Source organism: Panicum hallii, chromosome 7 (genome assembly GCF_002211085.1).
Source record: "Panicum hallii strain FIL2 chromosome 7, PHallii_v3.1, whole genome shotgun sequence".
Taxonomy (NCBI): Eukaryota; Viridiplantae; Streptophyta; class Magnoliopsida; order Poales; family Poaceae; genus Panicum; species Panicum hallii.
Window position 1 is genome coordinate 35487680 of NC_038048.1, and position 12837 is coordinate 35500516.

Consider the following 12837-nt stretch of genomic DNA (forward strand, 5'->3'; position numbering starts at 1 on the left):
TTGTGCAATTTACAAGTTAACTAGGTTGAAACAAACATAGATTAAATTGTAACAATCTAGAAACAATTTATACGGAAAAAAATATGTCTAAAGGATGGTACATTCCATAAGAAGCTAGCAAAATTGGTTTCATAATTTTTGGACTAACAGAGAATTAATTAAGCAATTAACATGATATACACATATTTAATAAAATGGAAAATAATATATTTATTTTTGGAGCAAACATATTTTTAACAGGTAGAGAACATAGGCACAAAGCCAACAAAATTTGTTTCATATCAATCGGAGCTATATTCAATTTTATATGAATTATGCAAGATGATACATTTAAGAAACTAGTTTGCCTACTATGTTACTACAGTATTGCGGACCGTCCGGTGTGGACTAACGGACCGTCCACCGTACAAGGTCGAGGTGAGTTCCATAAACAATCCAATTCTGTGTGAAAGTTAGAAGTGAACTGCAGACCATCGGTAGTGTGTGACGAACGGTCCGCCCTACAAAATTCTAAGAGTGTATTTTTTTTCAGAAGCTCGATGTTGGGGCCATGACTCGCGGACTGTCCGACTGTAGGTGGCGGACCGTCCGCTCGTCGGCCGAGGGTAACTGGCGAGGTCGCCCGCGGCACATCCAGCAACAGTTTTGAGTGTGGTTTGTTCCTATGGGTTTCTAAGGACATGGGGAACTCAACTTGACTAGTAGATTTGACATGCATGGAGTCTCTAAAGCTCTAGATTATCAATGGTGAAAAGTCATGGATAGGCTAGGGAGCTTGATTGAGGACAAAAAAAGGAAGGGGAGCGGTGAGGGGAGCTCACCGTCGACAAGTAGAGCACGAGCAAGGGGCCACTTGTTGGCGTAGAGTGGCATCGGTGTAGATCGAGTCGAGTTCATCCTTGAGGTCTTGGGTATGAAGCAAAAGCTTGGGGATGGCCTTCTCCTAGGTCTCCGGCGAGGAAGAACTCGTCAATGTGGTGGAGGAGCTCGTCTGCGTCATCCTCCGTTGATCCTCCAGCAAACTCCGTTGAGAATCTGGTGGATTTAGTGGGGAAAGGTGAGTTCTTCCTCCATAGCTTGGTTAGGGGAGAAAGCAAGGGGGAGGGAGCGAGAGGAGGCTTCTGTGTGAGAGAGTGCAGCAGGGAGGAAAGTGGCCATCAGGTGAGGTGGAGGTCGGGTAGGCCTGGTGGGGGCGTGTGGCATAACTTCTCTACACAGAGGATATGTACATAGAGGCTTCTCGCGGGCAGTCTGTGGTAGAGAAGTGGACAATCCGAAGAACAAAGACGTAGCATGTTGGTTCTGTGCAGAAACTTTTTTCTTTGCTCCAATCTGCAAAACTAATCTTCCAAGCCCTCAAAAATTCCACCAATATTTGTGTTACTACCGGAAACCAAAAGCGACCCATTTTGCTTGGATTTGGTAGAAAAGCTACTGGAGATTTGAAATTAGAATTCTTCCCGGAATGTTATTTTTGGGTTTTCGGCTGAGTTGTTTGGCCTCAAGATGGTTTCCTAAATTCCAGAAAAAATCACCTAAATTCAAGTTGAATTTAGTTTTGCAAAGTAGTATTTTACTAACATAACTCCCAATATAAGTTCTATAACGAAAGAGCATGTTGCTTCACAAAGCATGTGTTCCAAATGTATCAATAATTCAAAATCAAATTCAAATGCATTCAAATGAATACAATATTTTTATAGATGCTAACAAGAATGCTCATGATGCAATGCTTAACATCATAATTATATTTGGGTCGTTACACGCAGCCCCTGCGTCCCTGTGTCCCAGTACTTGAATAGGAAAGGTGACCGTAACACTATTGTTGTTCCTCTAATGTATTTACCTGATCATCGTACAAGTCGCAGCAAGCTCGAAAGGCTCTCGCGGTCTCGCCAGTGACTTCTGAACTCTGAAGCCAAGGCCTGCATCACCGTGCCTTATTCTTGCATGAATACTAGACATACCTGTAGTTTGTAATAGGAAACATCTTGGTTCAGGCAGATCGATTTGTTGCCATTCTAGGCATGGCAGATTCAATCGAGTGATTTTGCCTGATCTTTGGCAAATTCTGCACACTGGTGCATCAAACGCAAATGCAGCGTATATGTATGAATTATGAACTTCTTTGTCAAAATTTGATGTCATCTTCTTCTCCTGTCCATCCGCCTGGTAGGTGAACTGTGATTGTGAGTTCTTCACTGAATTTCTGATATGTAAATCTGCATTGCTGTCTTGTTTTGAACAGATCGAACAGCAACACATATTTGAATAGGAAAGGTGGCGCTGACACACTGTTGTTCCTCTCATGTTACAAGACTTGCAAGTCGCAGCGAGCTAGAAGGCTCTAGCCAGTGACTATAGAACCCTGAAGCCAAATTTGGGCAGGCTGGTCACAGTTTACTTATTTTTCACCTTCAGATATTATACTAGTTCTGAAACTAGACAGCCCGTTACATTTGAAGGCGCAAACAGTTCTTTCCAATTTCAGAGGCACACTATGCCATTATAAGATTCGTTCAGATTTTTTTTTCTGACAATTTAATCAACATCTTGCATTCATCACAACAATAGTAGAAATCCGGACTGGCGGTCCGACCGATCAGGCTGGGACAGTGGGACGGCAGCTGGTTCAGATTTCAGGTCCTTCAGAGATCAAACGACATTCTTTTGACCTATTTCCGAAATAACACGGTTGTTGATTCCTTTTGACAACTTTGCTAGATCACGGAAGAAATGTCCAGTGGTTGTCACCATGCACGGCATTGCTGGCAGAAGCCGGTCAACAAGCTTGAGCGGTAGAAAGTGATGTTTCTCCAGAAAGAGGGAGATGATGAGCTGTTCGATCAAGAAGATATGTCGGTGGACCAAAACCATCGCGAATGAGCGCGATCAACCTTATTCGTCAACGCTGCACGTGCGACGTCTGATCCGTTTTCTTGCTTCATGGCCTGAGCCTAACCTTACCGACTAAAGAAACTCAAACTGGCAAAGCGTGGCTTAATAGTAAGGACTAAGGAGTGGTTCAGAGAGATTCTACGCATGTGGATCCAGAGTGTTCAGAGAACGGTTCGGGATTCCTCTTAGAAATTCTTCAGGAAATCCTTCTCCAGAATGTTCTATATATGTACACTAGCGATAAGTTAATATGCGTCTAATCTTCGATCGACGATAAAGAAGAGAAACTGCTAGTAGTGGCACTCTACTACAAGCCTTCTGCAAGGCATTCAGTTCATCCACAACTTCCTGACTTGTGAGGCTTGGTCCGAGAGGATCTGCTCTTCTGGTCCAAGTTACAGCTTGCAAGTAGCCTCAGACATTGAACAATCCGTGCTGACTCATGTACTGTTCTTTTTTCTATACATGGAATTCGACTAGGAACCGTGAAGATCAGTCCTAATTCCAAGTTCCATTTGTATTTTTTTTAATTATACTTGGTAGAGTACCATTGATGCGAAAGCGATGACACTCGCTTTGGTCCAAATTTGCAGCCCTTGATAATTGGGTTTACCTCTGCGGTCTCTATCATCGAAAAGTTGCGGTTTTCTGCATATTACCAAATTTGTTCACGCGGAGGGAGATGAATCAGATGAAATGGACTCGTGAAACCTGTGGGATAGGAAATGCAACAGAGTTTACCGACTGGTGAAGGAGCAAGAATTTTTTTTAAGTTCAAATTACTAACTTACATGTAGTCAATCCGAAGGACCTCAAGTTACCAGCTGCTTCCACTAGAACTGTAACAAAATGAGGGAAATTCCAAAATTAAATGTTTCACGAATGTAGCCAAACAACCGCTTGTTTTATTCCTGAGAGTGACAAGACTGACTCGTGATAAAAGACTGTGCTGGAGCAGTAGTCATTCATACATAAATCAAAGCAAGAGTAGGCATTAATTTCGATTTTCTCTGTTCTCCGAGTTGAACTACACAGGGCCAACTGTTCTTACATTATTGAAGATTGAAAAGAAAAATGGTCATGTTCATGTCAGCTGGACAGTTCTGAAACGAAGTGTTTCTGTCCACAAAACAGTCTTCCTGATGGTTAGTGTCAGTCTAGCACGTCAATAGTGCATAGTATATAGCTTACAGCTTGTTTGTGTGATCAGTTGTTAAGATCATCTTTGCAAATGATCTCATCCAGGGTCCACTACTAAACACTTCACCAACGAGACATTTATATTCGGATAAATTTTCCTTAAATTTCTTCCAAGTGCTATTCCTATGCACAAGAGAGAGGATTTTATAAGCATAATTGGATAGTCACTATCCAGCTAATTACAGAAACTTTAACTGCGCATTAGTTGATCCCAGACGGATCCATCCTAGCTAGTCGGGATGCCTCTGCGGACAGCGGCTGCTTAGACGGGCCCACCCACATCCGAACTAACCGACTGGTCTCGTCTCGGATTCAAGCCCAAGTCGGTGGCGCCGAGCCGCCGACGCGCGTACAAAACTGATCCGAGCGAACGGGGCCCACACGGTTCGAATCCGATTAGTCGATGGCGCGAAACTGATTCGCGCGAAGTACGGTGCCGCGCCCCGCCAAAACCACCCAGTCGGAGTCGAAGACGAAAGCTGGCAAAAGCCTGGGATGGAACCGGAACCGGGGACGATGCTTGCTTCCCACGCGACCCGCGGGCTATGTTGCCGCGGATCCATCACGATCACATCCGCATCCTCCGATTCCTCCCCCACTCCACCACCGATCGCCGCCGCCGCCACAGAAAAACCACTCTCTCCTCGTCTTCCGAGTTCCGAGCTATCCCAGATCGCCGCGCGCGATGGCGATGGTGTCGCCCTCCCCCGCGGCCAGATCGGCCGCCGCCGCCGCCTCTTGCTGCTTCTCGGCGTCGTCCGGCGGCCCGTTCGTGGTGACGCGCCGGCCCTGCTTCCCGGCGGACCTCGGTGTCGGCGGCACGCGGCAGGAGGTTCTGCTACCAGCCGTCGTCATCATCGTCCCTCGCCTGCTCGCCGCGCGCCGGGTCGACGCCTGAGTACGCGCCATCGAGCCCGTCGCGGCGCGCGGGGTCGCCGGAGTACACGCCCCTGACGCCGTCGTCGCGGGGATCTGCACCTCCGGATTACGCGGACTACTTCGACGGCGGCGACAGGCGCTACGACCTTTCGTCACCTCCCCGGTACTCGCCGCGTGCCGCGTCGCCGGAGTACACGCCGCTGAGCTATGCCGACCGCGCGGGGTCGCCGGACCCGGAGCGCACGCCCCTGAGCCCGTCGCCGCAGCCGGCCGCGTCTCCAGACTACACACCGTCCAGCCCTTCGGGCCGCGCCGCGTCTCCGGAGTACTCGCCTGCCACCCCGGAGTACACGCCTGAGAGTCCTTCCCAGCGCGCCGCCGCCACCACCCGTACCAGAGGAGCCAGACCAGCTGCGGCCGGCGTCACCGTGCCTTCTTCTCACTGCATGGATACTAGATACGTCTGTAGACTGTAATAGTGAACATCTTGCTTGGGGCAGATCAAATTGCTGCCATTCTATGTATGCGCCACAATAAATCAAATGACTTTGTCTTCGGTAAATGTTGTATTACGCTGCATGAAACGATTCGTCAAAAAAATTGCTGGAAATTTTAAATGATCTTGTTTTCCTGTCCATTGCTTCTTCAACTATGAATTGTGATCGTAACATTCTTTATCGAATTTGATTGCAAACTGCAAACTTCAGATGCATACATACGACGCTATTACAAGATTCGATCGACCAAATCCTTTTCTGAAATTGCGATGTCTTCTATATCTCAAATGGAACAAAAGCCTGAGCTACCTGACAGTCTGATAGATCAGGCTGAAACTGCAGCTTGTTCGAGCTTCAGACCATCCAGAAGCCAAACCACACTCTTTTGACAACAGTGATAGCATCACCAAAGGCAAGTCTCCTCTTTATCTCTATGTATAGTATCTCCGGGAGAAACCGGTCAACAAAACTCAGCAGCAGAAAGCGATGTTTCGTCAGAAGTAGCAGTTGGATCTGGAGGGATATGTCGTTGGATCGATCAAAAGCCGGCATCGAAAGAAACTGTTCAACTCTGCACGTGCGCCTGATCTCTTCCTCTTGCTTCATGGCCTAACCTTATCGTTAAAGAAACCCAAGCAGCCAAGCTGGCCTCATGGCTTAAGACCAAGGAATGGTTCACAGCGATCCCGCACGTGTCGATGAGTACTGTTCAGAGAACACTTCAGGATTCCTCGTAGAAATTCTTCTTCAGAATGTTCTAATGATGATGATCTGAGTACACCGAACCAACAAGTACGCCTCCGATCGACAAAAAGAGACACTACTTGTAGTATACTCTAGAATGAGCTGAGCAACGCGGCAAGGCATTCAGTTCATCCACAACTTTTGCCAGAGCATCTGTTTCTGGTCCAAAGTTACAGCTTGCAAGCAGCCACAGACTTTGAACACGGCCGGTACTTGGGTTCATGTGATGGTATGCTACTGTGCCCTTCCTGCCATCCATGGAATCTGACTTGGAACGGCGCCGGGAGGGCAACCCTAATTCAAAGCTGTTGCTTTGAACTGCCACCTTGCTGGCACCTCATTCGTCTTTATTTCCTTTATCTTTTTGGTGTACTCCCAGTCCCAGTAATATGACAGCGATAGCACTCGCTAGCTTCTTGATAATTGGGTTTTACCTCACTAAGGTCTCTATCGTAGATGTCTTTCTCGTGCATATTACCGGATTTGTTCACGCGGTCGCGGACTAAACCAGTAAAATGGACTCATGAAAACCCTACAAAATGGGGTTGGAATTTAGAAATGGAACAAAGTTTTACCAGTACTAGCTTGAACACTTTGTATTATTGCACAAGTCAGCCACGCAAACTCATACCAAAAAAAGGGTAAACACAAGTTCGCTGAAGTGATCTAGAAATTTGGTAAAAAATTTCAAACACTAACCCTTCAGTCGCATTCCAATAACTCAAATCACATGTTATGTCCACTAGAACCACCACTAGAAAATCACATTCTCTAGAAAAAAAATGTTCATCAGATGCAACCAAACAATGAACAACCTCTTGTAGGCTTCCAGAGGGTGCCAATGGGACATAGTATTAGGTTCCAACCTTTTGTTTTTGAGGGAAAGGTCTAGAATACAATTTACTAATGGTTTTCCAGTCCGGACACAGAACCACAGGACAATATATCTGAAGTCAAACCGTTTGGCGTGCAACTCTCTACTCTTGGAGTTGAGCTGAGCAATGTCCTTTTAACTGCACACGCAGGGTCCAATCTTTGAACAGACACGCATGCGAACAAAGCTAAATACAAGTCTAAAGTCTTCTCCTTTATAAAATTATGTTACTGTTTTATCACTATTAGCCTAATAATCAAGCTGTTTTTTTTTCAGCAAAACCTGACCGGAATGTAACTTCTCAATCTGAAGTTCTGAACACCGCACAACTCCTTTGATTTGATACACATATATTTATGAAATATACCACTGCAGAACAGACAGACAGTCCTCTGTCGGCGCTGGCGTGCCTAATTTTTCAATACATGAAAAAAAAGATTTCTGTGGTAAGAGATTGCGGTGGAGAAAGAGAAACTACTGGTCTTTCGTGCGGCAATCGATTACACGCATTTAACTCTGGCTGTTCAAACTGAACTACCTGAAGTCAACTGTGCTCGAAGACCTGAACAAACGGGTAAACGTTAGCTCGGAAAAGAGTGAGAGGACTGAGGAGAGCTGTTCCTGGATAGAAAAATATGAGAACTTTTACGGCGCACAATACGACCGTATACTAGTCGAGATTTTTTCATACCACTGGAACATTGATTAGTAGTATAAGGTAGTATATCTAAGTAGTAAAGATAGTATAAGGGTAATATGAAAAAAAATTATTTTACTATATGGTTTCACCTCTGATGCAACGGCCTAAAAGTGTTGCAATATGCTAAAAATAGTTGCAATGGACAAAATTGCAAAAAAATTATAAAAATTATCCTTAATTTATATTAAGTTACTAATGATAATTTTACCGTTTCTAATGGACAGTTGGATCTTTTCTATACTACTACGTACTATCAAGTGGTAGTATATATGCGCCGTAAAAGAGGCAAAAATATAGCGGTGTAAATTGGTGACCTTAGGTGCACCTCCAACCCTCTTTAATTCAAATATTTGTGCTAATTTTTTAAATTGAGATCCTATTTTGAAGAAGTAGTACAAATATTTGAACTAAAAATGGTTGGAGGTGCATCTAAGGGTTATCAGTTTGCATCATAGAAAAACAGCATTCTTGCACGCCAACAATACATGTTCTCTATTAAAAAACGTATTCCCTCCGTTCCAAATTATTAATCGTTTTAACTTTTCTAGATCAATAAACTTACTAATGGAGCAGCAATAACTAACAATAACACACGTCTTTGTAATATCTCGAGAACGCTATTTTGACCGTGGAAGATTTAGGATAATCTCGAATGAATTCTACGTGGAACAGAACCACTTAATCCTCCTGTACTTGAGTACTTCCGAGACTTTCCTCAGACTACTCCATCAATGCAATAAACAGAAATGTTCTTTCGAAAAAGAAAAACTCAATTTTTTTTTGCTGTCACTACGTGTCTACGTGGCATGTGGGGCCGGTTGGATATTAATATTATGAAACTACGATCGTGCAAACTTTCCACAAAATTTCCTCCAAAGTTTAATCTACACCTCGGGACATCATCTCCTTGTGCATGATGATCATACAATATGATCGATGTCTGATGAATCCTAGAGTAGCTCCTGCAAGTGGAGCTAGCCGAATCCCTTGATTTGGGTAACACTGCTGCCTCTGCTGGCTACAGCGCCACAAAAGTGCACTGCAGACCCAAGACTTCGGCGCTGCCCTAGCTTAGCCGCGTTAACCCTGCCATTAGCGCCTACAGAGCCGCATTGTTTATCCTCGGTGAGCTGCTCGAGACGGCGATTAACCGGCGCGGCTCCTGGGTTTTCAACTGTTCAGATCATACTGTTTTGTAGCCTAGCGGTGCCGGTCCGGCAACAAAGATTCGTCCCGACCTCTTTTTCTGTCGCGGAGCTCTGGACCGGAGCTGCTCTTACTGCTGTCACACTAGTGGCTGGCAAGTGGGCCCGGCACGGTGTCACAAGTGGCGGATGAATTTCTTGAGAATTTTTTTTGTCTAGATTTTTCAGTGAGAAAGGTAAGGGAGATGGGGAGGGGGAAAGTGTTCAAAGAATTGCTCTGTTCATCATAATGCTTCAGATGCACTCAAAAAAAATTCAGGTGATAGCTTTTCTTGTCATGCCCCATGTTAACATCACGCCCTCTCTCGACCCACGTTGCCCGCTGCAAATGGAATAATCATGACACATGGAGTGGCGCCTAAGAGCAAAGGCAACCTAATCTTAAGGTGGGTCTTCGAGTCAGTTGGCAATAGCTATTGTAATTCCCACGATAGTTCAGGCCTGAATTGACATTAGATGTGGGGTCCACATGTGAATAAAAAATCCAAATCAAGGTTATGCGTGTGAAGGAGTGAGAGCCAGAGGAGATGAGATAGAAATTGTTTGTTTTTCTCTTAGAGTGCAGCTCCACAATGGCTATTGGCTCCGTATTTATTGCCTAGGGCCTGTTTAGTTCCACAAAAACGCAAAATGCAAAAACGCAAAATTTCACTGTAGCAAAAGAATCTTGCTAATTTGAAGTACTAAATGAAGTCTATTTGCAAAACTTTTTGCATGGATGGGTTGTAAATCACGAGACGAATCTAATGATGCTAATTAATCCATAATTAAGCAATAATTAGCGGATGGTTACTGTAGCATCACTGTTGCAAAACATGGATTAAGTAGGCTCATTAGATTCGTCTCGCGATTTACAACCCATCCATGCAAAAAGTTTTGCAAATAGACTTCATTTAGTACTTCAAATTAGCAAGATTCTTTTGCTACAGTGAAATTTTGCGTTTTGCGTTTTTGCGTTTTGGTGGAACTAAACAGGCCCCTAATGCCACATTTTCACCGCATTGTGGCTGCCCTAACGGGCATCCACGATATGTTGAAAAAGGTACCATCAAACAATAAATGCTTGTACTAGAATGCACCTTAGGCATTGTGGAACAACACCATAGGAAAGAATCTTCTAAAGTTCACCTTAAGCTTAAGGTGTGACCATAGAAGAATAAAAAATTGTTGAATCTATTTCTTCTCTCACATGTTTCTTCTCTCTCCGTCGCAAGGGTGATGTGAACTGTCCTTTTTTTTTTTTTTGTTCATCCATTGTGGCAATAGAAATAACTATGACATGCTCACATCTTGTGAGACCTTAAGATCAATATGCAGCAACACATTGGCCTTGCCAGGGTGCAGACCGGTCCACGATCGGCCACAGTGCTGGCGCCAGTGTGCTGCACACCAGTCGACATCGTCGTAACATGAGGGGCATTCTACTCCTGCAGAAATTTTTGCCAAATTCTACCTAGAGAAATTGACGAACATATAATACTAAAGCTTTTGCCATTGTAATGTTAAATTTCACCTCATAGCTTGCAGAGACGGTTGGATTTTGTCAAACCAAATTTCCGATTCAAAATTCATTCATCCGAGGCTTGGCAAGTTGCCAAGTGTAGCTGCTGATACGGTTCTAGTCCTGATAAGCCTGCTCTGAGGAAGGGGGAAGAAGCCCTGATGAACACTGCAAATTGCAGCCTCTGTGTCCAATCTTTGAAATTGCGCTCCAACCGGTCCCCAACTCTGACTGTCCCCACGTTTTCAGGCGGCAAACTTTTCCCCCCTCCCCTGTTCCGGTCCAATCCCTAGACCTTTCTCTTTCGACGACCACACCCGCCCGCAAAAGAAAGTTCGCCATCCCTCCTCTTGGCTTTATCTTCTTCCTCCTTGCAAGCGCCCCTCCGGCCTCTCGCTTGCATTGCGTTGCTCCTCCCGTCTCGTTCTCTCTCTCTCTCTCTCTCTCTCTCGCCCCCCCCCCCCTCTCACTCTCCTCTTCGATTGGGAGCCCGTAGTCCCGTACCCAGCACTGTAGCCTGCAGCAGCAGCTCCTGTTGTCTGGCTGGCCGGCTTTATGGCCGTCATCTCACCTGCAGCGAGTTCAAGTACAACCACGTCAGGGGCTGCCCACAGCGCAGTAACTCCACTGCGGTCACTCGAGCGGCCTCGTCATCTGCCCCGTCGCGTCGCCATGGATTCTTGATGGGGAGTGCGTGGGAGTGGGTGCTCGAGAAAAAGATCGAGGGCTTTCTGGTGCTGTGGTGCTTGCTTCACGCTGCATTGTTCTGCGGAAGCTGGAACTCTTGATCTCACCGCCCTGCTTGTGAGTTCTTGGCGTTTTCGGAGTGATTAGCTTTGCGTTGGTTCTTGATCTGTTCTCGCCATCTTGGAGGGTGGGCCTTGAGTTGGGAATGAGTTCCTGGCGTTTCTTGATTGCCTCTTGCTGATCCGATCCGATCCGATCCCTAAGTGCTCGCGCGCAAGATGAGCATCCCGCACCTGTTCAGGTGCCCGATCAGCCTGGACATCTTCACGGACCCCGTGACGCTGTGCACGGGGCAGACGTACGACCGCCCCTGCATCGAGCGCTGGCTCGCCGCCGGCCACCGCACGTGCCCCGTCACAATGCAGCCGCTCGGCGACGCCGTGCTCGTGCCCAACCGCACCCTGCGCCACCTCATCGAGCGCTGGCTCTCCGCCGACCAACAGGTACCCGAGCCCACGGCCGCCGATGATGACCACGCAGAGGAGCCGTCTCTCGCGGCGCTCAAGCGCTGCCTCCAGTCCGGCGCCGGCGCCGGCGCCAATGCCAAGGTGGCCGCGCTCAAGAAGGTGGCGACGCTGGCGTCCGAGTCGGACGTCGGCCGCGCGTGCATGCTCCAGCTGGGGTTCCTGCCCGTGCTGCTGCAGCTCGTCTTCCACGCGCCGGCGCCGTGGGACCTGTCCGAGCAGGAGGAGCTGGCGCTCCAGTGCGCGCTGAGCCTGCTGCCGTCGAGCCCGACCTCGCCCCAACACGGCTGCCTCAACATGCTCAAGACGGAGGCCAGCCTGACGTCCTTGGTGTGGCTCCTGGAGCGCGGCCGCGCCCGGGTCAGGGCGGGCCTGTGTCGGCTCCTGGAGACGATCGCCACGGCCGCGGCGACGCGGGAGCTGGCGATCGCCGCCGCCGCATCGCCGCGCGTCTGGCGGGCGCTCCTGCCCCTCCTGCATCACGGCGACGAGCGCGTCTCGGGCGCCGCGGTGCGCGCGGTCGCGGCGGTCTGCTGCGCGGCCGAGCCCGCGTGCGGCAGCGCCGTCCACCACGGCGCCGTGCCCGAGCTCCTCAAGTGCCTGTCGTGGGCGTCGGCGGGGAAGGGAGGCGGCGCCGCCGCCGCGGCGGCGTCGAGCGCGCTGGCGGCGCTGGAGGCGCTGGCCGCGTCGGAGGCCGGGCGCAGGGCGGTGGCGCGCGAGCCCGGCGCGGTGCGGGCGCTGGTGAGGCACGTGTTCATGATGTCGTCGAGCAACGAGGGCAGCGAGCACGCGGTGGCGGCGCTGCTGGTCGTGTGCAGGGAGTCGAGGGCGGCGCGGAGCGAGGCCGCCGGAGCCGGGGTGGTGACGCAGGTGCTGCTGCTGCTGCAGAGCCAGTGCGGCACCAGGGCCAAGACCAAGGCGAGGTCGCTGCTGAAGCTGTTCAGGTCCATGTGCAGCAATCAAGCAAGGGGGTTAGGTTAGGAGTTGATGCCGGTGTGAAGGTGCTAGACGTTCTTGGCTTTCAAGCTGTAAGTCCTGCATCAAGAACGTCTGTTAATTAATTTCATGGGTACCTCTTGTAAGCGTCAAGAATGCCTGCTAATTTCAAGCCAGGTTATTTTGCAATGC

The 12837-nt window shown here is 48.1% G+C and overlaps 1 protein-coding gene across 1 annotated transcript; it reads left to right on the forward strand.

Moving 5' to 3' along the window:
- Window positions 1-10968: 10968 nt before the first annotated feature.
- Window positions 10969-12770, forward strand: LOC112901327 (U-box domain-containing protein 25-like). Its single transcript, XM_025970215.1, has one exon. The coding sequence runs from the start codon at window positions 11464-11466 to the stop codon at window positions 12688-12690; it is 1227 nt and encodes a 408-aa protein (XP_025826000.1). The 5' UTR covers window positions 10969-11463; the 3' UTR covers window positions 12691-12770.
- Window positions 12771-12837: the final 67 nt, after the last annotated feature.